Raw genomic sequence first — 26,392 nt, 5'->3', positions numbered from 1 at the left:
TCTTGTATACAACGGCGTGTATATATATAATCATTTATAAAATGAAAAGGCAGGGTGGAGACGGATTCATTCTTAATTTAAACTTTACTCGTCATACACGGCAGCGAGAGCGACAACACTTCCTGATCCCCCATCAGCTGACTAACACTAACCAATCAGAAGCTACCATACTTTAGATGCAGGTGAATGACGGAGAGCAGCAGATTCGACACATCAACTTAGCTATTTGTAAAAAATAAATGAATGAATGTGTAAATAATTCTAGACAAGTAAATATACATTTTAACAAATTAAATGATTGATCCTCAGGGTGTGGTCATTCGAGTTGCCACTTGATTAACTAAACTAAACTAAATTAATTCAAAAAATAAATAAATAAATAAATGACGATACACACTCATTGTTCGGTTCTCGGGGGAAAAGGGTTTTAATGGAGATAAAATCTCCGCTAAAAAAGAAAAACACTAAATTTTAAAAAAGGGAAAAAGAGGACCAAGAAGAAGGGAGAGAAAAAAGCGGGTGGGGGGCTACCAATATAAGTATTCACAGGTGCTGAATTGCAAATGTGCACTTAATGTTGATTTGTTGTTCGGTAGTTTTGTGCGGGCAGCTCTCGCGAGGGAAGGCATGATTTTATCTCCATTAATCCCCGTTTCCCCGAACAATGAGGCGTCGTTTTTTTTGGGAGAATTGTTTGTTTATTTGTGTAATTAATCAAGGGGCAACTCGAACGACGTATGAGGAGGCGGGGTGGGGGGGAGGTGCATTTTACGGCAGGGGTGCAGTTTGCGGCACAACACCTGTTAGGAAAGTATTGGTAAGTTTGTTTTCTCGCATATCTGCCACTTTATAAAGTCGCAAATTTCAATCAATGTTAAATAACCGTGTTTATGAACAGTATTTAGGTCAAAATAAATTGATAGCAACTTCCAATGACGCATGAATGTGAATGACAGTAAAGTACATTTTATGTGCATGTGAATGGACAGTCAGCCATTGACATTGAATACTGAGACAGGTTAAGCTGCTTGAAAAACTTGATTGATTGATTTTTTTTTTTTGTTAAATCACCAAGAAATTTGACATCTTTAAGGCTTTTTTCACCCCCCATATCAGAATGGATTTTTGAACATATTTTCTGTATTTATAAGTGTGAGGGAAGTGCATTGTGTAAGCATCTGTAAAGTAATTAAGGGCCAGTGGTAAGATAGACATGTTGATTGCTGTGTTCGCTCCCACATTATCCTGTCAGAGTAACATTTTTTTTTTGTCTTCCATCCTTTGTCAGACTGTTCATATTTTTGACACCAAAGTGAAAAGTATGTAGAGTCCTCTATGTAGCCTACATTCTTGCGCAAATGTAATAAAGCGGTCTCACATATTGATTGCATGATATGAGGAGGCAAGTATTTAGAATATACCACATTTAATATAGAATAGGGTGTTTCAAAGTGGTATGAATTGAAAACATTTCACATATATATATGACTTTGGGGTCAACACGTCTACAAATACTTTTATGGACTTGGATACATAGCATATACATTTGTACATGTTCAACAGATCTAATAAGAAATATTACAGGCCTTTGTGCACTATACAAGTATTGTGAGCTGGACATTAACATCTGAACAGAAAAGTCTCTCCTCAGTAGCTGCAGCCGGGCAGTCAGAAAGTAGTCAGACCCTTTCACTTTGGTCAACTTTAAATTTGCAGATTTGTAGATTTCTTAGCAAAAAAAAAAAAGGTTATATAGTATTCAGACCCTTTGCCGTGACAATTAACTCAAGCACTTTTTTCTTGATTCTCTTATAATGTGGGTGAGGGATGTCACATTCTTCCACACCAAAGTCATAGACAAACAACCATTCAGATTTAAAGACAATTTAATGTCTTAAAATAGCCAAAGAAAATGAAAGGGGGGGGGGGGGGGCTATGGGTGGCTAAACCGATTCAAACCCCCAACATGATTGACAGTGGTGTGTCAATACTTTTGCCGATTAAACATTAAATCATCATCAAATTGAATTGCAGCTCAAAGTCTTTCGCAGGCTTTGGGCTAACGCCTGCTCAAGCAGTTCGAAGTTTTCATCAGCGGTGGTAAGAACTAGCAGTTTTCGTAAATTTGCCATGAATTACACTACACATGTAGGTTAATAAAAATGAATGAAGAAACTAAATCGAAAATTTAAATCATTTTTGTTAATGCCATAAAGATTAAATAAAATAAAAATAAAGAAAAAAATACTGGTAAATAATACAATAATATAATAAATACAAATAAATGTGCACTTTGGTTTGCACATTTAGTTTTACAATTCAGCTGTTTTTTTTTTCTTTCTAAAATACATATGGCACACTCCACTGACTATGCACTAGCCGTCTGAAATAAACGCATGACAACACTAATACATTTGTTTTGACTTTTATTTCCCATATTGTAGTTTGCGCACACAATTATGTAATTCAAACATAACCAATTCAGCACGCGTTGCGTTTGAGCCCCCCCACGACCCCTCATATACTGCCATATACTGTAACTGTCACTGACTCCATCATCCAATTTAGGCAAGAGGGCAAATATCACATACAAGTTGCATTTATTGGAAACACGGGACAAAAAAAGGCTTTGCATGACATCAAACAGACATGTATGTATTCGGTGACCATTTTTGAGATATTTAGTGAACATTTTCCTAGCACCCTTCTACAGTCTACAAATTGCTTTTTTTTATTAATTTAAAAAAAGCAGTCAATAACAAATAAGGCTGTTGGCTCTTTTACACGGTGCGCTTGCGAACACGGATCAAGATCAACTTTGGTTTTCTCTTGGTACAAGCGCTAATAATACAATGAAGAGAGAAGGCTGAATGCAAGATCGTCACGTGGAAACATCTTGGCTGCTTTGTTTTGTGTGGTGTTTTTCCGCTGTTCCTTAGTCTTATACAACAAAATAGATCCTCTAAACCCTTGTTTATTTTACCCTGCACGGCTGGTTTGCTCTTAGTCATAATCATCATCATAATCGGGATCCATGTTTTCACCTTGATAGGAATTTCCCTGCGTGGAGTAGGACCTCGTCTTCATCGAACAGTTGGTGTCCATCAAAATAGCCTGAAAGACAAATAGAAAATGTACATTCAATTATGTTCATTTGACAATTAATAAAAATACAACCGTATCATCTATCTATCTATCTATCTAGTTAGCTAGCTAGCTAGCAGCTATCTCTCTAGTTAGCTAGCTAGCTAGCAGCTATCTCTATCTATCTATCTATCTATCTAGTTAGCTAGCTATCTATCTATCTATCTATCTAGTTAGCTAGCTAGCTATCTATCTATCTATCTATCTATCTATCTATCTATCTATCTATCTAGCTAGCTAGCAGCTATCTATCTATCTAGCTAGCTAGCTAGCAGCTATCTATCTATCTATCTATCTATCTATCTATCTATCTATCTATCTATCTATCTATCTATCCAGCCATTAAGTTTCCATATATAGAGTTTGTGTCCCTATAATATCTAGGGTAAACAAAAAATATACGTTACCATAAGTTTCTATACATATGAAAAAATCAAATAAAATAAAGCTGATACACAAATTCTGTGACAATATTCATCAGCATTCCTGAGGTGTTCTGATATTTTTCAGAGGCAGTGATGTTATGGATGTGGATTTTTATCTAGATCTAAATTACCCCCAAAACATTAACAACGTACATAACCTCATAGGCCATTTCCCACCCACCTGTGAAGTTTCACTAAAAACAGCTGATTCATTTTTGCGTAATTCAAATGAACAAACTTCTGTAACTCCTCTTATGCTGTCTTTTGGCCTCTTTTTCATTTACAATGAAAAAAAAAGGTCCGCAATTGACCTACCGAAAGGCTAAGCACGTAAATAAAAGGTGATCAAATAATAATAATAATAATAATAAAAAAGAAGTGGCCAGATCGCACTATAGAAATGAGAACAATGAGCTGATAAGGACAACGCATTCTTGCATTATAGAATTTGACTTGTCGTTGGAATGTTTGTTGAACAATTCCTGGAAGGAAGATTGGGCGGGACTATCTGGAAGGACTCGGAAAAATTTGCCAGTATATATCAAATGAGTCGAATTCCCGTACTCGTTTCACTTTTACCGCAATTAAACTCGTCTGAATCCACCGGTCCTAATCTTTTCACAAAGTGATGTCATCTCATTGTTTTTGGAAAGACATTTACGTTAACACTCCTGATAGCAGGCCACGCCTACCAGACAGAAAACGCTGTATCGGGATTGAAATTCTGCCCCAGGTGGCGGAGTGTCAAATATGTTGTGGTCTTGTTTACCAGAGAGGGATGCACAGCAGATTGTGACCACGAAATGTCCGCAGAATTGCTGTGCCGAAAGGTAAACGTCTCAATTGACGTCCCCGCCATCATATGCGCTGACAAGTTTGGGGTATTGATTGAATGGACGAGGTTGCGGATATGAGCAGGGGAAATGAGTTTCTTTCTGAGGGTGACTCAGCTCAACCTTAAGATAAGGATGAGGAGCTTGGCCATCCTGGAGGGATTCAGAGTTCACCCGCTGTTCTTTAAAAAAAAAAACAAAAGGAGCCGGTGTTTTGGCTCGGTATTTTGGTATGTCTGCTGGAACTTGGTGATAGAAAGGAGATGTAGTGGTTTGCGCATAATGATGCAAAAGTGCATTGAGGGGTCCCTCTCGAAGTCCCCCATTATTGGGGGTCAGTGAGAAAGGGACAAGGCAAGGGAGCGTGAATTTCTTCCAGATGAAAAATGGAGCCCAAGAAATACAGATGGAAGATGGGGATGACTGCTATAAGAGCATTTCTTATAGGGCTTGTTTAAAAAAAAATAATAAAAAAAAAATCCATATCGAATCGATTCATAAAACCATGAATTGATCATTTAAAAAAAAAAAAAAAAAGATCATTATAAATTTGGGGCATCAGACGATTCCAAATTTTAATTGTAATTAATCGTATGACTTCACTAGTTTTTATTTATTTTATTTTTTTAAAGCAAAGATTAAAAAAAAGAAAAGAAAAGCTTAAAAATTAGGGGCGATTACAATTTTTAATTGCAATTAATCGCATGACATCCCCAGTTAACTCACGATTAATCACAAATTTTTATATCTGTTCTAAATGAACAATGAAAAAAATTCTAGGTTTTCATACTCTTGTTAACCAAAGTGAAAAGAAAACGTTAAACTAATAGAAATAGTTCAAATGAATTTTTGACGTTTATAGCCGTCAATGGCAGTAAATGAATTAAAAATAGAAAAGATTATTAAAAAATTCGAGGCATCAGGCGATTATGTTACTCTGAAATATTAAATTTGTACAGATCATTTCATCTGCAAAAAAAAAAACGAATAGTTGTGGTCTATTTAAAATAACGAATTGGATATTTAAGTAAATAACTATTTATCCGTTTTTGTACTAAAGTTTCATTTGATGTTGCCTAGCTTTTAGTTTTAAGTAAAATCTTACAATTTTTTCCTCTTGTCCGGGCGGGTTCCTGAGAAAGAGGCAAAGGGGAGCAAATAATATGTCCACTATTCCAATAATGGTCATCAACCAGGGAAAGCCGATACTTTCAGCAATGGATCCTCCAATAGATGGACCTAAAACAGAAGACCACAAATGAGATCATTGTCACTTGGTTTCAAAAGCATGCTATACTGCAGACCCTCTGTCCGATTCACTGGACTTGTAACCTCATTATTAGCTGGAGAATGACAAATTCAGGTGTCCCAACAATTACATTCTCTAATGCCATTGACGGCTATAGACGTCAAAAATTCATTTGAACTAATTCTATTAGTTTAACATTTTTTTCTACTTTAGTTAACAAGAGTGTGAGAACCTATATTTTTTTTATTGTACATTTGGAAAAATTTTGAACATTTGTGATCAATTATAAGTTAACTAGTGACGTCATGCGATTAATTAAGATTTTTCTTTAGTTTTTCTTGAGAGAGCTCACTATTGTTCATTCGGTAATTTTAACGATTGGACATGTCATCATCATTGCTCTCTCTTTTTATTTTATTATTATTATTTTTTAAATTTCTTATTTTGTATGTGTGTGTGCGTGCGTGAGAGTGTGTGTGAGGGTGTGTACTCTAACGATAAAAAAATGTAATCACCTGACGCCCCGAGTCTTTAATGATCTTTAAGTCGCATCAGGCGATTACAATTTTTAATTGTAATTAATCACATGACTTCAATAGTTAACTCATGATTAATCTCACATTTTATATCTGTATTTCTAAAAAAAAAAAAATCTAGGTTTTCATACTCTTGTTAACAAAAGCGGGAAAAAAATGTGAAACTAATAGAAATAGTTCAAATGAATTTTTGACGTCTATAGCCGTCCATGGCAGTGAATGAGTTAACATACAGAATGTTATGCAGCCCTCTGACTAATCCATCCTCAGAGAATATAATTCCTCCTTTACGGATACCGTCCATCCATTTTCTTAAAAAAAATGCTTCAGTGTCATTTTATTCCAAGTTCCGAGGTATTGTCTGACTTACCTAACGCAAATCCCATGCAAAAAGCCACATCAGCAATGGCATACACACTTCCATAAACCGACACATGCCGCAAGTCCACCAAGTAGCCCATTATAGGCATCATAGAAGAGTCCACCATGCCTGTAACAAACAGTGTACAGATGACAAAATCAGAAGCCGGCAATATTACTTCCATCATATGTTACATACTTACCTATGGCAAACCCAACTCCAAAGTTTGGGAGGATTAGCCCATAGATATTCCTTGCAAATGGAACCTACAAAATAGGTGGACAGCAAGTCACAAAATACCAATAATAATAATTTTTAAAAAATCCATCCGTACTACGCCGCTGGCTACTCTAGTATACGGTATGACTGCAGTATACTTACCCCTATTACACAGATTCCAACCAGCATCATGCCAATAACGGCACAAAGCCATCTGTTGGGGGTGGATAGACATTTGATCAGGGAATTATTACAATGTCTCTTCAGTATTAACTCAATCACTGCCATTGACGGCTATAGACGTCAAAAAACTATTTTAACTATCTTATTAGTTTCCCATTCCCCCTCCCCCCCACACACACTTTTGTTAACAAGAGTATGAAAACCTAGATTTTTTTTTATTGTACATTTAGAACAGATATAAAATTTGTGATTAATCGTGAGTTAACTAGTGAAGTCGTGCGATTAATTACAATTACAAATTTTAATCGCCTGATGCCCCTAATTTTTAATTATCTTTTCTTTTTTTTATTCATTCACTGCCAATGACGGCTATAGACGTCAAAAATTTATTTGAACTATTTCTATTAGTTTAACATTTTTTTCCCACTTTTGTTAAGAGTATGAAAACCTAGAAAAAAATGTATTGTACGTTTAGAACAGATATAAAATTTGTGATTAATCGTGAGTTAACTGTTGAAGTCATGCGATTAATTACAATAAAAAAAAATAGACGCCCCTAATTTTTTAATTATATTTTCTTTTTTGTTTGATTACTTAATTATTTAAACTCAAGATTAATCATAAATTTTATCTCTCTCTATGTTAAGTTTTTCCATGACGATTTTAACTCATTCACTGCCATTGACGACTATAAACGTCTAGAATTCATGTGAAGTATTTCTATTAGTTTAACATTTTTTTCATTTCATTTAATTTTTTATGAAAACCTAGTCATTTTTTATTGTACATTTATAACAGATATAAAATTATCATGTGCTTGATTACGATTAATGGCCCTTTATTTAAAAAAAATTTTTTTAGTTAGGCCCGTCAGGTAATAACATTTTTTTATTGTAATCAATCACATTACTTCACTAGTTAACTAAAGATTAATCTGTTCTAAATGTACACCCCCCAAAAAATTCTAGGATTTCATACTCATGTTAACAAAAGTGGAAAAAAATGTGAAACTAACAGAAATAGTGCAAATGAATTTTTGACGTCTAAAGCCATCAATGGCAGTGAATGAGTTAATAAAAAATAGTTAATTATGTGTTTTTCAGCAGACATTCTATTCTTTCTACTCTATTCAAATATCAGTTTCAGCATTGTATATTGTTTTATGAGTGGGGGTGCCCTTTCAGCTAACATGACATTTTCATCTGGGTCAAAGGTGCTCAACTTAGCAGCGTTCTCCTCGGGCACCTGTTTGCTTAAGATCGCTCTTCTTTTCCCAGAATCCCTTTTTTTGTAATAAGACGTTCCTGCTTTGAGTCACATTTCATTTACTGGGAGCTCTCACGAAAATATAACACTGGGGAACAATTTGGAGGAAAAAAATGTCAAGTTAGATTTTTATGCCGATTAAAACAAAAATTGGCTTGCTGATTCAAAAATTGTAGTCAGGTTTTTTTTTTCTAGAATGTTAAGGGGTTTCTTTCCGCCACAGTTTACACTCCAGATGAGCACAATTACATTGATTAGCTGTAGTAAGACTGTAGTAAGAAGAGCTGATTACTGCATACTGCTACATGTATGTGGCGTCTTAAAATCTTTTATTTCGTGTAAAACTAATAGAAATAGTTCAAATGAATTTTTGACGTCTATAGCCGTCAATGGCAGTGAATGAGTTGGTTTGGACCACTTATGGCTGAGACAATCGCAAAAGCAAGAAATCGAAACCACCATTCCCAGCGCGGACACAGTCAACCAGACATTATGACGCACGTTAGCGTCAAGGCTTGAATGAGACCAGGCTCGCAAACATAAAAAACACTGAAATCTAATTTTGAAAAGCGGAAACAGATATCGCACCCACCCGAGGGAGCGAAGGAGAGACTGAGAAGAGATAAGGCTTATTTCCCTCCTACCTCCCCATCTTGTGCGCCAGCGTTCCAAAGATGTAGGTTCCAATAAGGTAGGAGATGGATGCTGGTAAGAAAGCGACTCCTAGGCAACACACAGAAAAAACAGGCGGTAAAAGACTGAAGGTGTGGCAGGGCTTGGGAAGATAAGCAGATTCTATCAGCGCCTCATCATCAAAGCTGCTGTACATCTTCTATTGTCTGTAATGAAGACCTGTGCTTTCCACCTGCCAGCACATGACACCCTAATATCCTGTTTGCCGTTTGATTTTTTTTTTTATCGGAGCAGGACTTCATAAACAAATATATAAATATATAAAACAAATATACAACCAGAGGGTGAAATGCATATGGTTTATAATTGTGTCAGCAGACTTCACCAACAAGGTCCGGAGCCTGAGAATCACCAGGGATGAAACGGTGGTGTCTTCCGACGTCACCTCGCGGTTCGCATGCATCTCAACCAATGCGCTCATTGATGTGGTTGACAACACAACACAACCAGACTCCAGGCAACGGGTCAGTACCAAGCGAACTCTAAGCCAGGTATGTCTTATAACACAACTTACTTCCAATTTAACAAATTTCTCACCTCATTGTGACCAATATGTTCATAGATGAAGACAGGTTTAGATATGTTGACGACACATTAACTCGTTCGCTGCCATTGACGGCTATAGACGTCAAAAATTCATTTGAACTATTTCTATTGGTTTTACACTTTTTGCGCTTTTGTTAATAAGAGTATGAAAACCTAAACATTTTTTGGGGGAACATTTAAAACAGATATAAAATTTGTGATGCACCGTGAGTTCATTATTTAAGTCATGTGATTAATTACAATTAAAAATTCTAATCGCCTGACGCGATTTAAAAGCAAAAAAGAATAAAAGATTATTAAAAATTTGGGGCGTCAGGCGATTACATTTTTTTAATTGTAATTAATCGCATGACTTCACTAGTTAACTCACGATTAATCACAAATTTTATATCTGTTCTAAATGTACAATAAAAAATATCTAGGTTTTCACACTCTTGTTAACAAAAGTGGAAAAAATGTTAAACTAATAGAAATTTTTATTTTTTTTACACTTTTGTTAACAAGAGTTTGAAAACCTATATTTTCTTTACTGTACATTTAGAACAGATATAAAATTTGTGATTAATCTGAGTTAACTAGTGAAGTCATGCGATTAATTACAATTAAAAATTTTAATCGTCTGACGTCTATTTTTTTAAATAATCTTTTCTTCTTCTTTTTTTTATTAGGGGCATCAGACAATGAATTTTTTAAAATTGTAATTAATTACATGACTTCACTAGTTAACTCACGATTAATCACAAATTTTATATCTGTTCTAAATGTACAGTAAAAAATGTTCTAGGTTTTCATACTCTTGTTAACAAAAGTAAGAAACTAATAAATAGTTCAAATGAATTTTTGACGTCTATAGCCGTCAATGTCAGTGAGTGAGTTAACATCTGTTTCTGAATGAAAGAGAACGCATTGCCGTTTTTGGACTTTTCCCGTGATACATTGTTGTATCAAGTGACTAAAGTCGTTCTGAAAAAAAAACAAACAAGACGTGTAAGTACCTAGCTGCCATTTCCTGGCACACATGGTCTCCATCATCCAGATTGGCAGTGTTGGCTCGAGCATGGCAATGGCCATATTCCCAAAACAAATTGCACCTGTGAAGAAAGATGATAAATAAATAGTTCTTTACATTCACAAAAATAACATAGCAAGCAATTCTACTGGACCTAATGTACATCTATATCTTTATCAATACTCATCAAAATATTAATTTACACATTATTATTATTAGCTCGAGTGACCTTACATTCAATTTTGTCCTTACCAGCTGCAATAACAATGTATGGATCCCTCATGAGGGTCAATAGTGGTGTCCCCTTCTGACTCTGTTAAACACAAAGGTACAATAATTAATAAAAAAAAAAATCATAAGAATAAAAAAAAAAAAACTATGTATGTTCAAATGAAACAACTTTCCCGTTTCATTTAGGAAGCTAACGAAAAGGTCAATACATTAGCATATATGTAAATCAAGTGTTGAGAAGAATCTACTCACCTCGGGTTCTACTTTGGTGGGCTGAAGTATAAAAAGCTGCAAAGCTGTTTAACACATTCAATTAAATAATATTCAAATTAAGATTTATCGTTATAAAAATTCCTGGGAAAAATAATGAGTGGTCTTGCAAGATTGTAATTATTGTGTACCTCCGTCGAACAGAGCCAGAAAAGCCAGAATGAGGAATGGGGCAGTCTTTCCAACGAACTCATACATGACGCTACCAAATGGAGGTCCAACTGTGGAGGGCAAAGCAGAAACTAGAAACTTGATATTAACTTATTCACTGACATTGACGGCTATAGACGTCAAAAATTCATTTGAACTATTTCAACATTTTTTTCCCACTTTTGTTAACAAGAGTATGAAAACCTAGAATTTTTTTACTGTACATTTAGAACAGATATAAAATTTTCGATTAATCGTGAGTTAACTAGTGAAGTCATGCGATTAATTAAGATTAAAAAAATGTATCGCCTGACGCCCCTAATTTTTTTAATAATCTTTTCTTTTTCTTTTTTAAAATTAATTATTATTTTTTTAATTGTAATTAATTGTATGACTTCAATAGTTAACTCACGATTAATATATATATTTTTTTATATCTGTTCTAAATGTACAATTAAAAAAATCTAGGTTTTTATACTCTTCTTAACAAAAGTGGAAAAAAAATATTAAACTAATAGAAATAGTTCAAATGAATTTTTAACGTCTATAGCCGTCAATGGCAGTGAATGAGTTAATTTTATTCTGTTTTCTGCTCTTGTTAGTGTAATGGCCAGGTGTCCCGATACTTTTGTCTATTTGGTGTAAAGACTTTGAAATAGTTGCCTACCTAAAACTCCCATTGCCAGACCCCCCAGGGCAATCCCTATCGCACGTCCTCTCTCCTCATCATCCGTGTACACACTTGCAAGCATTCCCATGCCTGAAAATGTACACAAAAACTTTATACTGACGTTTACATCAACGATATCATTCAGTCTGTATGAATGGAGGAACATTGTGTGTGTGTGTGTGTGTGTGTGTGTGTGTGTGTGTGTGTGTGTGTGTGTGTGTGTGTGTGTGTGTGTGTGTGTGTGTGTGCTACTCAACATAAAAATATAACTCAAACTATACTGGTAAATATTACTAGCATTTTCCCTCCTTACAAAGTGCGTTACATTTTGTCTAAGGGTGTTAAAAAAACAAATCGTTTCGGCGATATATCGCAATATTAACGTGCACAATTCTCGTATCGATTCAATATCCGGCCAAGTCGATTTTTAAACCTCAATTTTTGATGGAAATATTCAACAAAACATCTTACTTGAGGTTAGCTTTTAAGCCAAGAGTGCCATCTAGAGGAGTAAAAAAAAGTGCTTCATAAAGCTTCAGTCTGTCTGCCTGGTTAGCTAGCTAGCTAGCTGGCCCATTTAAACCAAGAGTGCTATCTAGAGGAGACACGACAAATTCCCATTTACTTTTTTTTTTTTGATGATTTTAACACAATCCTACCAAATAAACCTTATATGATATATATTTATTAGTCTAATAAAACCTATTTATTTGAAATGCATAATCTTTAGGTTTATGTATTTAGTATTAATAAAGTGCAACTACCCTAAATTAATAATTTTAAATAAAGTTTTTATTTAAAATACATAAAATATATTGTTTGAATTGCATAATAATCAGGTTACCTATACACGATAAATATACTGCTATGTGAAAAACACTGTCCAAACAATTTCCATTTTTTGTGTGCATTTTTTCCACATTTTTATGTTTTTGGGATAATGTCCAAAAAACGTAAAATTTATTATTATTATTTTTTTAAGTAGTCATATTTTATTAATACTAAGTACATAATCCTGAAGATTATGCATTTCAAATAAATATGCTTTATTAGACTAATGAAAGGGTATCATATAAATTTAATTTGGTAAGTTTGTGTTAAAATTATTACACACAAAAAAATTTCAAAAATAACATACATCTTAAATTAGGCTTAAAATATTTCTGTGAGTGCAACATCCATCCCAACACTCAAGGAAATTGACTCTGACACTTTTGAGCCTAACAGTGTTAAAATAACACTGCTTACTGCATATTTGATCAAACACCGGAAATTTAACACTGACCAATTTGCTGCGCATAAGTTACAATTGGGCAATGCACTCAATTAACTCATCTTTCATTTTCAATTTATTCATCATTAAAAAATTACCTTTGTTGATTGGCTGAAAGCAATCACATGGTTTGTACTTATTCTACTAACCCTAATATACACACGGCTGCCATTTTGACTAAAGATTAGTAGCCTAACGTTTACTAGATATGCTTCATTGCCTAATAAAGGGCCATTGCCCAATATTGGGCATTTCATGCAAAGTACTGGAAATAATGACTGGATTTGAGAACCGCACAGCGAGAATGAGTTCTTACCGGCAACAGATGAGCAGGAGGAGCCCACACCTTGAAGTGATCTGGCCAGAAACAGCAGAGCGTAGCTCGATGAGAAGGCGAACACTTCACAACAATAAGAATAAAATAAATACGGGCAAGGACTCGTCAGGCATGAAATAGGCACTTAAGTGTCTTTCAATAATGAACATACTGTACAACATGCTGAATGTAGCGGAACTTACTGATTGTAGAGAGGAACATGATGCAGAAGCCAACGAATATGGGGAGCTGGTATCCAATCCTATGGGCATAACAAAAACACAACATAAAAATGTATGCATTGTTTTCATATTACTGCTACTATTGATACGGAAGCGTATTGCATTCACTTGAAGGAAAAAAAACAACTCCTGTTTTTCTGACTAATTTTTGGGGGGAGCTTTGTTTTACTGAATACTATTTTTCTATCAAAAAAATGTTCAGAAAAACAGGAGGAAAAATTACTCAGAAAAACCTGGATTTTTTTTCCAAAAAAACATTAAAAAAACTGAAAAAAAATATTTGTAAAACAGAAAAAAATTATCAAAAAAAAAGAAAAACATTTATTAATTAATTATTTTTTTTTTTTCCTCTGAACTTCAAGTGACTTGTTGCAGACTCGCTAATAGCGGAAGCGGGCACTTTCCCGCGTACCTCCATATACAATAAGATGGTCATGTTTACTTACTGGCTCTCAATAAAGGAATAAATGTGTATACTGTATTGTGGTTTGTTCTCTAATCTCTGAGGGAAAACCCTTTTTTTTTTAAATTATTCAGAAAAACTGAAAATAAATACTCTGAAAAACAGAAAAATAATTTTATAAAACAGAGAAATATTACACAGAAAAACAGGAAAAAATATTCAGAAAAACAGAGAAAAATGTGTATTTTTCAAACAAATACTCCAAAAAACAAAGCTCCCCCAAAAAAATTGTTAAAAAAAACAGGTCTTTTTTTTTTCCATGTACCTCCATGTACCTTTTCCCGCGTACCTCCATATACAATAAGATGGTCATGTTTACTTACTGGCTCACAATAAAGGAATGAATGTGTATACTGTATTGTGGTTTGTTCTCTAATCTCTGAGGGAAAACCCTTTTTTTTTTTTTTAATTATTCAGAAAAACTGAAAATAAATACTCTGAAAAACAGAAAAAATATTTTATAAAACAGGGAAATATTACTCAGAAAAACAGGAAAAAAATATTCAGAAAAACATAGAAAAATGTGTATTTTTCAAACAAATACTCCAAAAAACAAAGCTCCCCCAAAAAAAATTGTTAAAAAAAAACAGGTCTTTTTTTTTTCCATGTGAATGCAATACGCTTCTGTAAATTGACAATAATAATATAACAATCTTTTATTTTTATTTTTTACATATAGCGATTCTCATTAATCATAATAATATCATTATTTTTGTGTTAAAAAAAAAAAAAGATTCCTCATTATGTCTTATTTGAAAGTAAAGCCACTACGATCAAAGCTTTTATATTCATGGTACGTAAACTATTTGCCTGACTTGCTTTGTGTTGTCCTTTGTCAGGAGAGTGCAGCTGAGACACTAAATACTACCTTGCAGGTGCATGCCAATAATGTTAGCGCACTCAGAAAGACACAATATGACGTGAATCTTGCTACGATGACTAATGATGCAGTTGTAAGAGCTTCTCATCCCTCAAAATGTGCTGACATTATTGCTCCGGCATTCGCTTCTGAAAATCTGTATTTGCTTGTCATAATGTTCATTTATTACATTTGAACTGCCTCGCCCAATGTGTAACTATCCATGTGTGAAAACAGGCAAAACATACTGTATGCAAATGTGTATAATCAGGAATTCTGCTCTGTTTGACTGAGAAGGAGGAAATGTGTAGCTTGCGTGGTACAAAACAGCTTAAGCAACATTTTCATGTCCCTTCTGCATTAGCAATACATCACTGCATATAGCATTAAATAATACAATAAATGACGTTCTCTCGGATAGCTTTTCAAAGCAGGAGTTCTGACAAACGGCCTGTCATTCTCAACTGCTTCAGGCGCATTTGGTTTTCTCGTCTCTTTTTCTAACATTTGTCGTGGCCTTGAAAATGCACACACCGTATCAAAATATAAATAAAACAACCACCTTAGCCATTGATATAATATGTACTTTTCACACTTGGTAAATAAATACTCATTACTTTTAAAGCAGTAGTTCTCAGCCTCTGCAATTTCATGCGTGAAATTAAATAAATTGATATTTGTTTTCTAATTCATAACAAAGGAACATAATACTGCGTCAAAGGAACTATGCGCCAGTGGCACCAAATCACTGTGTTCAAACAATAAAAACAAGAAAACATTCATTTCACACCACTAAAGCAAAAACACAACTCAATGGCTATTTAATGCCAATCAAGCAACCTTTCACTGTATCATTTTTGCAATAATCTTCCTTCTCTTCATTTTTAAATCTCCATCCAGTAGCGATGACAAAATGAAGCTTCATGAAGCACTTGTGATTTTTTTTAAGTCCCCTAGATGGTGCTCTTGGTTTAAATATAAAGGCTAGTGCAATGGAAATGTATTAAATTTCCACTGCATCTTCCAACCAAGAGCACCATCTAGGGGATTTAAAAAAAATCACAAGTGCTTCATGAAGCTTCATTTTGCCATCACTACCATCCAGTGATGGGAAAATTGTCATTGTCGACATGGCTACAAAGAAGAAGTTGGCAAAATGAAGCGTCATGAACCATTTGCCATATTTTTTTTACTCCTCTAGATGGTGCACTTGGTTTCAAAACAAAGGCTAGTGCAATGGAAAATGAACCAAGAAATGTCACAAGTGGCTCATGAAGCTTCATTTCTCTATCACCAGGCTTGGGGAGTAACGGAATACATGTACCGTCGTTAGGTAATCAGATTGCAAAAAAAAATTGTTTTAACTGTATTCCATTACAGTTACAGGAAAAAACAAGTAATCAGTTTACAGGTACATTTATTAAAAATGGGGATTACTTCGAGGGATTACAATTTCTACGATGAGAGAGAGGGCGAGAGAGAGAGAGAGACAGAGAGAGAGAGTGTGAGAGAGAGTGTGACCGTTGCTACATGTCGGGGAGGTGGGAACGAACGAACTGACTAGTCGTGTCCTCCACACGCGGGCAGTTTGAAAAAGCTTCACGGACGGGAGGAGGAAATGACGAGCGGTATTCACTGGAACTTACTAAGAGCGAAAGTTTGAGCTGAGAGTCCAGCGGCATGCTACGCGCTGTAGCTTCTTGCTAGCTAGCCCGCTAGCCTTCAACCATAATGTGAGTTACACCTTCCAAACAAATCTTCCTCCCACCAATTTACTATTTAAACATCATGCACAACATATACACGGCTAAACTTGTGACTGGGGTAAAAGTTCATTTTGCAGTTGATGTCACACATCGTCATCCTCATGATCTATCTATCAATCTATCAATCAGTAGCCTACATGCTTTTTAATTACACAAGGATTTTTGCTATTTGTAGGCTGCCCTGGTCAACATCACCCGCAAATATCAGGGGCACATTGTATAGAATATACTGTATATTGTGGTGATATATATTTTTATTTTGTCTTCATGAGCATACTCAATATTGAAGTAATCCAAAAGTAATCCAGTGACATTACTTTAATATTATGGTACTTGGATTACGTTACTAACTACATTTTTTTTAGCAGGTAACTTGTAACTGTAATGGATTACATTTTAAAAGTAACCCTCCCAACCCTGCCTATCACTACAAAACAGATCGTGCAATAGTTTTTGCCTTAACAGCAGAACTTCTTTTACTTTATTTGGAATTTTCCATTGTGTTTTGGAGAAATGTTGTCTATTCATCCAGAGGACATTTGTAAGTTCAAAGTTGACATATGTGAAGGGGTTCGGCGGCCCACAAAGGTCAAGACAGTACAGTAATGCATGAAGAAGCAATTGCTGGTCGGTTTAGTTAAAGGAAGTTTATGACTCCATGTTGTCAGCTCAAAGGATGACACGTGTTGAAGTAAGGGAGATGTTGTGTTTACAGTAAAGTGGCCAGTACAGTAAACAATCAGACTCCAACTCTGATGACCTCTGACCTGTAGGCAGTCCAACTGTATGTAGGGGCAAAGCACATACAATATATCGACTGTACAGTATATATATATAGCTCAGCTGGAAAACTGCCCAGAGTTCCATATTTTTACTCTGTGATTATCACCGATGAACTAAAATCCGAAAAAATCCAAATAAAAGCAAAAAGCTCACCTGTTGGTGAGCGGCCCTATGAAAGGGTTGGTCAGCAGCTGCACGGTGGCCTTGGAGGCAAACAACAGCCCCACTTTCACATTCTCGTTCATCAGCTTGCTGGTGGAGAGCGGGCAGTCGGGGGAGTTCTGCGGCGGTTGGCTCGCAGCCGCGGCGGCAGATGTCGGCGTGACCGCGTCGCTCCACCGGGCCGTGGCGTTGTAGCCCGACAACCTCACCGTGTTGTCGTATAAAGACACGATCCGATCGAAGGCTCCCGGAGGAGTCTGCTGCTGTGGTAAGGTGTCGTTCAAGACCACGTCTGCGGATACATCCAGGGTGTACAGGTAGCTGGGGATGATGGGCACTGTTGGGCATACAGAGGCATCGGATGACTGACGAGATCAAATCTGACGTGACCACTGACTGATGCATTGGGCAGAATGCTATTCTGGATGACATTGTATCATCAAAAAAAAAGCTTGCTTTCATTGCTGGGGCCTTGACTCCGAACCTCACGCGTGGATAATATTTAGGTTACATTCAGCAATGCTGGTAATGCGTTACTGTAAAATAGACATTTTCTACAGTTTGCAAGCAGCTCAAAAAAGATTCTTACTGACACTTATAAATCACTACCAGGTGGTAATGCCGTTGTCTGCCTCTTGGGCGCAGCAGTGAGTAACATTTGACAACATTTGAATAGAGATCAAATTTGCAGTCACGATATTCCCTAATGCGTGTAGGTGGAAAAAAATTAATAATTAAGAAACAATAAATTACAGGAGGAGACGCCATTCCTCGATAAAGACACACAACAATATTATAAAGAATACATTAGAACAAGAAACTACAGAGCTTGGAGTGAAGCATTCTGGCAGAGTGGTGTCACGTATGCGCCGTCATGTTTCGACCACATAAACCAGTGGTGTCCAAACTCGGTCCTCGGGGGCCGGTAGTCCCGCAGGTTTTGGATATTTCTCTCCTCCAACACAGCTGAAGCTCATCAGCAAGCTCTACTAAGCCTGATAACAATCCTGTTGATTGAAACAGGTGCGTTGGAGCAGGGAAACCTCCAAAACCTGCGGGACTACCGGCCCCCGAGGACCGAGTTTGGACACCACTGACATAAACGATAACAATGGAGGAAGGAGACAGATTTCCACTTTCCAGCCTAAAACCCAGTCACTATTTTGAGTTTGTTTCAGCTAAAGTAAATATTAAGGAACGTTGCACTGTGAGTTGTTGACAAAGTGTGATGTAGCTTCAAAAACACTCCCACCAGTATGTAAAACAAAACAAAACAAAAAAAACACCAGATCGCAACACATTCAAGCTTAAAGAGGAAGACTGTGTGGTTGTATGAGATGCCTAATTTTAATCATATTCATAATCAAAGTACATTACAAATGTTACGTTTTTCCATGACAATGTTAACTCATTTACTGCCATTGACGACTATAGACGTCAAAAATTCATGTGAAGTGTTTCTATTAGTTTAAAAATAATAATAATTTCATTTAATTTTTCATGAAAACCTAGAATTTTTTTATTGTACATTTATAGCAGATATAAAACTATCATGCGATTAATTATGATTAAATGCCCCTTATTTTTAATATATTTTTTAAATTAGACCTGTCAGGTGATAAAAAATTTTTTAATTGTAATTAATCACGACTTCACTAGTTATCTAAAAATGAATCTGTTCTAAATTTACCCCCCCCCCCAAAAAAAAAATTCTAGGTTTTCATATTCTTAGCAAAAGTGGAAAAAAATGTTAAACTAATAGAAATAGTTCAAATGATTTATTTTTTTTTTTTTTACGTCTATAGCCGCCAATGGCAGTGAATGAGTTAGTAAATAGTTAGTTTGGCCAAATATATCCGCCTTCCAGTTCTGAGGTTCAGAGTTCGATTCCGGCTCCCAAAAACATGCATGGTAGGCCGACTGACCTCTCCAAATTGTCCATAGGTGTGATCGTGGGTGTGAGTCTCAATGAGCAGTTCAGGGTATCAGCATCTTGCTCATAGAGCCATGGGTGTGGGGGATGTTGGTGGCGGATGCTCTGTCGGTGCATCCTCTTAAGCTCCGCCTACACTTCATGAAGCTGGCATTGTGTGCGCGTGTTTCTTTTAAAACCACTTTCTCCTAGTGGTACTTACGGCATGCAACTGTTGTAAAATTATACAGTTCGCAAAGACTGTGTGATTATGTGTTACATCCTAAATGTTCTTTTGTTATAGTTTCTCATTACAGGAGCCTGGCTCAAACTACCAGAGACAAATTCCATGTGTGTTTTGCATACTTGGCCAATAAAGATGATTATGATTCAGATTTTTGTTAATGCACCTCCAAGAGATGGATATATATCAGCATTTTACAATTATGATCAAATACATATTGTAAATATTGTTTACTGTTGTAGATTCACTTTAAATTACTGGTAACAGCCGTTCATTATATCCTGCCTCTACTCTAACCAGAATGCAGGAAAATTAACTCATTCACTGCCATTGACGGATATAAACGTCAAAAATTCATTTGAACTATTTCTATTAGTTTAACATTTTTTTTCCTCTTTTGCTAACAAGAGCACAGACATTAGACACTAGAGCACTAGTTATTGGTGATGTCACTATTGTGCCAAATTTTCTCCACTTGTTGATGGCTGTTTAATGCTTTGGACGTTCTCTTCTCTTTTTTTTTGTACACGTGAACATTTCACATTGCTATGATCAACTGTCTTAATACTTTATTTGAGCCATATGCAGTTTTAACATTTTAGAAATGCCCTTTTTTTTTTGTTGTAACCTTATCGAACGTCTTTCCCCGTGCAGGACACACACTGATCGTCTGGTCCGAGGCGGATAATTATGACCTGGCTTTGAGTTTTCAGGAGAAAGCGGGCTGCGATGAGATCTGGGAAAAGATTTGCCAGGTGAGGCGGAGTCGGGCGGGAATATTGTCCGGGATTAAAGGAGTTTGGTGATTAAGGGGAATTGCTGCTTTTTGTAACTGGGCGCCTTCAGCTTTAGCCTTTGTCATTCAAATCCACATTAAACACAAACATATAGTGTACACATATTAAATTGCAATATTTGAGAGAAAAAAATTGAATTATTTTTCCAAATCATGACTCGTGATTTTTGGCCAAAATGGAAGACTCCGAGGCCACCCATAATTGCACTGTTGCCTGTGACGAAAAAACAAGCTGAGACTTTTGAATCCTCATGCAGGTGCAAGGGAAGGACCCCGCCCTGGACATCACCCAGGACCCCATCGACGAGTCCAGGTCCTCAACACAACATTTGTGATTAATCGTGAGTTAGCTATTGAAGTCAAGCGATTAATTAATATTAAAAATGTTAATCACCTGACGCGCTAAAAAAAAAAAATAATAATAATTATCAAAAAATTAGAGGCATCAGGCGATTACAATTTGTAATTGTAATTAATCGCATGACTTCAGTAGTTAACTCATGATTAATCACAAATGTTATATCTGTTTTAAATGTACAATAAAAAAATTCTAGGTTTTCATACACTAGTTGACAAAAGTGGGAAAAAAAATGTTAAACTAATAGAAATAGTTCAAATAACATGATCAAGTTTTACAAGGGAGAAATTTGCCAGAATGCTAATTAACTATGAGGCGCAAACATAAGGGGAAAAAAACATAGTTTTAGAACTTGATAGCCTAGTTGTGGCCAAAAGCAAACTGGGTCCACGCCCAAAAATTTGCGTCATAAAGTTTGAACATGATAGATAATAAATGAAATGGAGAAGCGCGTGGCAGCTATGTTACAATAAAATACAAAATAACTTGACATTTCCAGCACATTCAAGACACGCCGGAGTTTCACAGCGCGTCTTCTCTTCTGTGTTGCCTCGTGCTTTTATTGACAGGAAACGAGGACGAGACATAAATGAGAAATGACATGCAACAAGCAATGGCAGCCAGACTCAAACCAGGGATGTTCAGTTCAGCACCCTCAGCCCCCCGAGGCCACGCCAGTGCCGGGAAAAGCAACTTTATTTAGAGTAAGAGGGAAGGGGAGGTCATGTAGCACTGCACAAGACAAGAGTGGACAAGACACAGGCAGCAGCTGCCAATATTGGGAAATAAAAAAAGAGATACTGTTTGTGATGGAACACCATGTCTCAGAGTGCCAGAGAAAGTGGTTTCTTGTTATCAACAGCCACATCGCTAACACTGACCACATAAAGCTACAAACACATTCTTTAGAAACCAATCATAGCAAAGACTTTCACTAACCAACCATCAGAATATGATTGAATAAATTTGCTGTCATAAACACATTTGGCACGTATTTAACCGGTAGTCAACATAAAGTTGGAGCATATGCTAGCCGGGGGAATTGCACCTTCAGCCGCAGATACCCCAAGAATAATTCATGATGATTTTTTTTAGCCAACCCATATCAACAGCATGTTGTGTCCTCATCAGAGTCCCCAAACTGGACTCCTGACAAACAAGCATTCACAATCACACTGTTATAGGCGAACGTTCATATTTTTGGCAATTGGGAAGCTGCAGCAGCCAGAGGAAACACCATGCTCCGTGAAATTCGAACCCAGGACCTCATTTGTGTGGCAGATCAATGACAATTCCACCGTGCTTCCGACAATGCTTTTAAATACAACTGACTGACCTTATTATTATTATTATTATTATTATTAGGGCTGCTATTTCAGACAGAGAAAGCTGTCTAGATTATTGAAAAGATGATCACAAAACCTCTTTACTCATATATAAAATGTTATCTAATTAACAATAAGACAAAAAAGAAAATCCAGATATAGAGATAAGTTAGTGAAGAAATATTCTTGCACATGTGAGGATACACGACCCCCCTCAGTAATGAAATTGCCCAAAGATCACTTTTGTTGCGAATTGTAATTTGTTGTCAATTGTTAAACTTAACTGGAAACGTATAGAAGATGATTCATTTCTGTAATTTATGTTGTTCTAGCAATTCACATGGATTATTTTTTTCCCCACATATAAATGTAAACTTAATAGCCATCAAAATGCACCTAAGTGTTTAAGGCACAGCGGGCAATATGTATTTATATGCATGCACACACACACGCACGCACGCATACATATAGCATACTCAATTAAAACTGAGCATTATTATCATCCTTGTAAAGGAAAAACAGCACAAATTTACTTGGTGGTCATAATATACAGTAATGTCAAATATATATATATATATATAATTTTTTTTTTATTTTTTTTTTGTAGATAATGAAGAAAATGATCACTGATTTGAAACTGAGCCATTCACAAAATATTATTAGATTTATAACATTTCCTTTTTGGTGACCTTTTTTTTTTTTTGCACTTTGCAGTTGCCTTAAATTATGCATGATAATTCCATTCTGTGTGATAACGAACCATTCCATTTGAAAGTAGCGATGCTTGCCTTGGCGGAGTTCAGCCACCTGTTGCGCTCAGCAATAAATATAATAATAATAATAATAAACAAAAGTGTAAGACGTGTGAGAAACGTTTGCACCTACCGACCACGGTCAGCAGCATATTATCCAACAAGAGAGCCACAAAAACAATGAAGAGAATAAGTTTCCTCGATTGTCTTTCCTCTCTGAGCCAGTTGAGGAAATTAAATTGGCGGAACGCGTCCAGTCTCCCCATGGTGGTAATTCCGTAAAACTAGCGGGACGAATGGATGACAGGTGGCCCTGTGCAGAGAGACAAGTGTTAAAAGCCAGAAAAAGCGCTGTAGAGGAAGAGTGAAGCTGACGGGGCCCATCTTACTTACCGAGGATGCACAGAGGTCAGCGGCAGCCTCACAGGAGCGTGCAGCGGCTGATGCGCTGTGTCTTTCTACTCGCTGATGACGTCATACTGAACGCGAGGTGAAGGCTCCTATTAGACACGACAATACACAGAAAGACAGACCCCCATCCATGGCGGGGACTGCACGTCATTACTCAAAAATAGAACCAGAACTTGTTGCAATCGATTTGGAAATCTTTTAAGTGTACGTTTTTGTTATTGTAATTGGCAAAGACTCATTTGAATGTTGTATTGCGTTTTGCTTGGAAACTTGGGGGGCGGGGGGGGGGGGGGAGATAACCTGGTTAGATAAATAAATAAATTGGGTTCTGACAGAAGATAGAAGTGCACACAGTTTAAATTTGGCAGAAATTAGTTTGCCATCACTATGAAAAATTTGATGTCATTCGGGTTTTTAATAAACCCAATAAAATGGGCTTCAAGTTTTAAATCATTCGTAAAAACATTAACTTAAATCATGACTTTTAGCCATTTAACCTGTTTTTTTTTTTTCAACGGCTCTGCCATTGAAGGGTTTTATTACTGGTGACATCATGGAAGACAAAAAAAAAAGGCTCAGTGTCTCAACCAAACTTGGTGTTGACCCGGCACATATGATTCTCGAGCAGAAATATTGAACAGATTTCCCATTCATGATCTTTGGCCCTGGCCATTTTTTTATAGAAGATCAGAGAGAAAAAAAAATCCAAAAGTGTTTAAAAAAAATTGAGCCATTGCTGACTTTGACCACTAATTTGGGCCAATTATACAGTATGTATGTGTTACCCAATTAATAGAACTCACATTTACGCAGTACAAGGATCCACCAGGAAGGGAAGTAAAGCCAAGGACTCCCGCTAATCGTACAACGAGGCACACCTGTGGAAGTGGCTGCCACCTCTGGAAACCAGGTGAAATAACAAGACCAGGTAAACCGCCCAAACACTTGACGATGCTCAGCGATACTTAATTGTTCACTATAAAAATCCAGATCAAACTTGGACACAATGACAATTCCTCCCTCAAAGTGTTCGAGGCAAATGTAAACAACAAAGATGGCTAATTCCAATAAATTATTTGTTGTTCTAGTTAACGCAGTCTCTCCAAATCACCTTGTGTCACGTGAACATATGTCTTGTATTTACTTTATTTGCTTTGAAAGTTTTGAGGTCAGAATCCGACAATCCGAGTGGGATTCTTCCGATTTCCTAACTTCCTTGAATGCGGCATTTTCCTCCGTGAACGCGGTGGTTTGCTGTGATTTGATTTGTGATTATTTTTGATTTGAAAATGTGATGAGACGTTGTTTGACTACTATAAACTAGCGTTGCGGGAATATCAGCAATGAATTCCTAATACAACATTTCACCTTTGGTATTTTTATGTCAAATCCAGTTTTCATGTAAAACTTAGAACTATTTCTGAACCTAACTGCGTAAATTCTCTTTTAATCATTAAACTGTCCTTCTTAAGATACGTCAGATTGAAAGACGTCACTTTCTGTGCTCTTTCTTGTTACAGCACTGCCATCGTGTGTTAGTTGAATGTTACTGCAACTAGTCTCTGAAACGTAACAAACAGGTGGGTGCCCATAAATTCATAAATTTTACAGACGGTGGTGATGTAGTCAGTCAGTGGATAACATACTGCAACTAGAAAAATTCCCGCGGAAATTTTGAATGGGACTGCTGACTCTTGTAAATGAGCTGAACAGTTTAAAATTTAAACGACTGGAATCGGTCAAGAAATGTGGAAGTTAACCATAATCAACATAAACTAACAGTATCTCACTGTCCCTGAAAATGTAAATGATTATAAATGACACAATTCAGCTTTGAGATTAATTTTACATTTTAAATTCAATTGCAGAGATGCATTCTAGTCAATAAATGAAGAAAACAGCAAGGCTTGCTTATGCATTGAAATAGTGAATACTGCCACCTGCTGTTATATGACAGGCAGTGCCAGATTAGATCCAATTTTATTGTCTTTGCACACACTATAAGAACAGACGCAGCAAAATGCAGTTTTTAACAGCTACAGGAGTGCAAACAGAGAGTACACTTTGTGTATATGGATAACAGAGTAGAGTATGTGAAGAAATATTTTTTGGTACAGTGCTTGAATAGTTAACACATCTGCCTCAGTTCTGATATCGTGGTTTCAAATCCAGCTCCAGTCTTCTTGTGTGGAGTTTGCATTTTCTTCCAGTGTTTGCGTGAATTTTCTCTCTGGTTTTATTCCAACAAATAGTAATATTAAGCACTCAGTTCATCTTTTGTTGGTTGAGTCTTGGATGAAAGTTGCTACAAAGAGCTGTCATCAAATGAACGAAAATAGAGTAAAACGCTACTGAAGGTAAACAAAAAAGAAACAGATATTTTTAAATACATATAATCTTTATTGGAAACAGATAGAGTAGCAAGATGCCCAGAACACTCTTGAATATCACTTTGGGTATTTTCTGCATGCCCCAAAGTGATGCATGCACACTTTTTATTTTTATTTTTTTACTTTACTCATGCGTCTACGTAAATTGGCATCCCAAAGGAGGCTCTGATATTTCCAGACAGTTTAACTCATTCACTGCCATTGACGGCTATAGACGTCAAAAATTCATTTGAACTATTTCTATTAGTTTAACATTTTTTCCAACTTTTGTTAACAAGAGTATGAAAACCTAGATTTTTTTTTATTGTATTAGAACAGGTATAAAATTTGTGATTAATCGTGAGTTAACTAGTGAAGTCATGCGATTAATTACGATTACAAATTTTGTCAGATTTACAAATCGCCTGACACCCCTAATTTTTAATAATCTTTTCTTTAAAAAAAAAGAAGAAGAAAAGATTATTAAAAATTAGGGGCATCAGGCGATAAAAATTTGTAATTGTAATTAATCGCATGACTTCACTAGTTAACTCACGATTAATCACAAATTTTAAA

General features: G+C 36.0%; 1 protein-coding gene and 1 long non-coding RNA gene across 5 annotated transcripts; one reads left to right on the top strand and one right to left on the bottom strand.

The window, feature by feature from the left end:
* The first annotated feature begins 619 nt into the window (after window positions 1-619).
* LOC144061781 (uncharacterized) lies at window positions 620-21,774 on the top strand. 2 transcript variants are annotated; one of them, XR_013296272.1, is made up of 5 exons: window positions 620-817; window positions 9,228-9,400; window positions 20,460-20,560; window positions 20,859-20,914; window positions 21,529-21,774. It is a non-coding gene; the product is annotated as an uncharacterized LOC144061781 (long non-coding RNA). The 2 variants fall into 2 exon arrangements; XR_013296271.1 differs by having other exon boundaries at window positions 20,859-20,942.
* On the bottom strand, window positions 2,584-24,414 carry slc18a2 (solute carrier family 18 member 2). 3 transcript variants are annotated; one of them, XM_077582520.1, is made up of 17 exons: window positions 24,251-24,414; window positions 23,430-23,587; window positions 23,170-23,349; window positions 17,641-17,986; window positions 13,578-13,636; window positions 13,375-13,458; window positions 11,783-11,875; window positions 11,097-11,186; window positions 10,948-10,991; window positions 10,717-10,777; window positions 10,451-10,546; window positions 8,861-8,939; window positions 6,930-6,981; window positions 6,751-6,814; window positions 6,558-6,677; window positions 5,508-5,641; window positions 2,584-3,114 (listed from the first exon to the last, which is right to left on the bottom strand). In XM_077582520.1, the coding sequence occupies exons 3-17, from the start codon at window positions 23,300-23,302 to the stop codon at window positions 3,004-3,006; spliced, it is 1,566 nt and encodes a 521-aa protein (XP_077438646.1). In that variant the 5' UTR covers window positions 23,303-23,349; window positions 23,430-23,587; window positions 24,251-24,414; the 3' UTR covers window positions 2,584-3,003. The 3 variants fall into 3 exon arrangements, with proteins under 3 accessions (XP_077438646.1, XP_077438645.1, XP_077438647.1); XM_077582519.1 differs by having other exon boundaries at window positions 23,430-23,536; XM_077582521.1 differs by lacking the exons at window positions 23,170-23,349; window positions 23,430-23,587; window positions 24,251-24,414 and adding an exon at window positions 18,474-18,593.
* Window positions 24,415-26,392: the final 1,978 nt, after the last annotated feature.

This window comes from Vanacampus margaritifer, chromosome 12, assembly GCF_051991255.1.
Source record: "Vanacampus margaritifer isolate UIUO_Vmar chromosome 12, RoL_Vmar_1.0, whole genome shotgun sequence".
Classification (NCBI taxonomy): domain Eukaryota; kingdom Metazoa; phylum Chordata; class Actinopteri; order Syngnathiformes; family Syngnathidae; genus Vanacampus; species Vanacampus margaritifer.
This window is presented reverse-complemented; position numbering and strand designations above follow the sequence as displayed.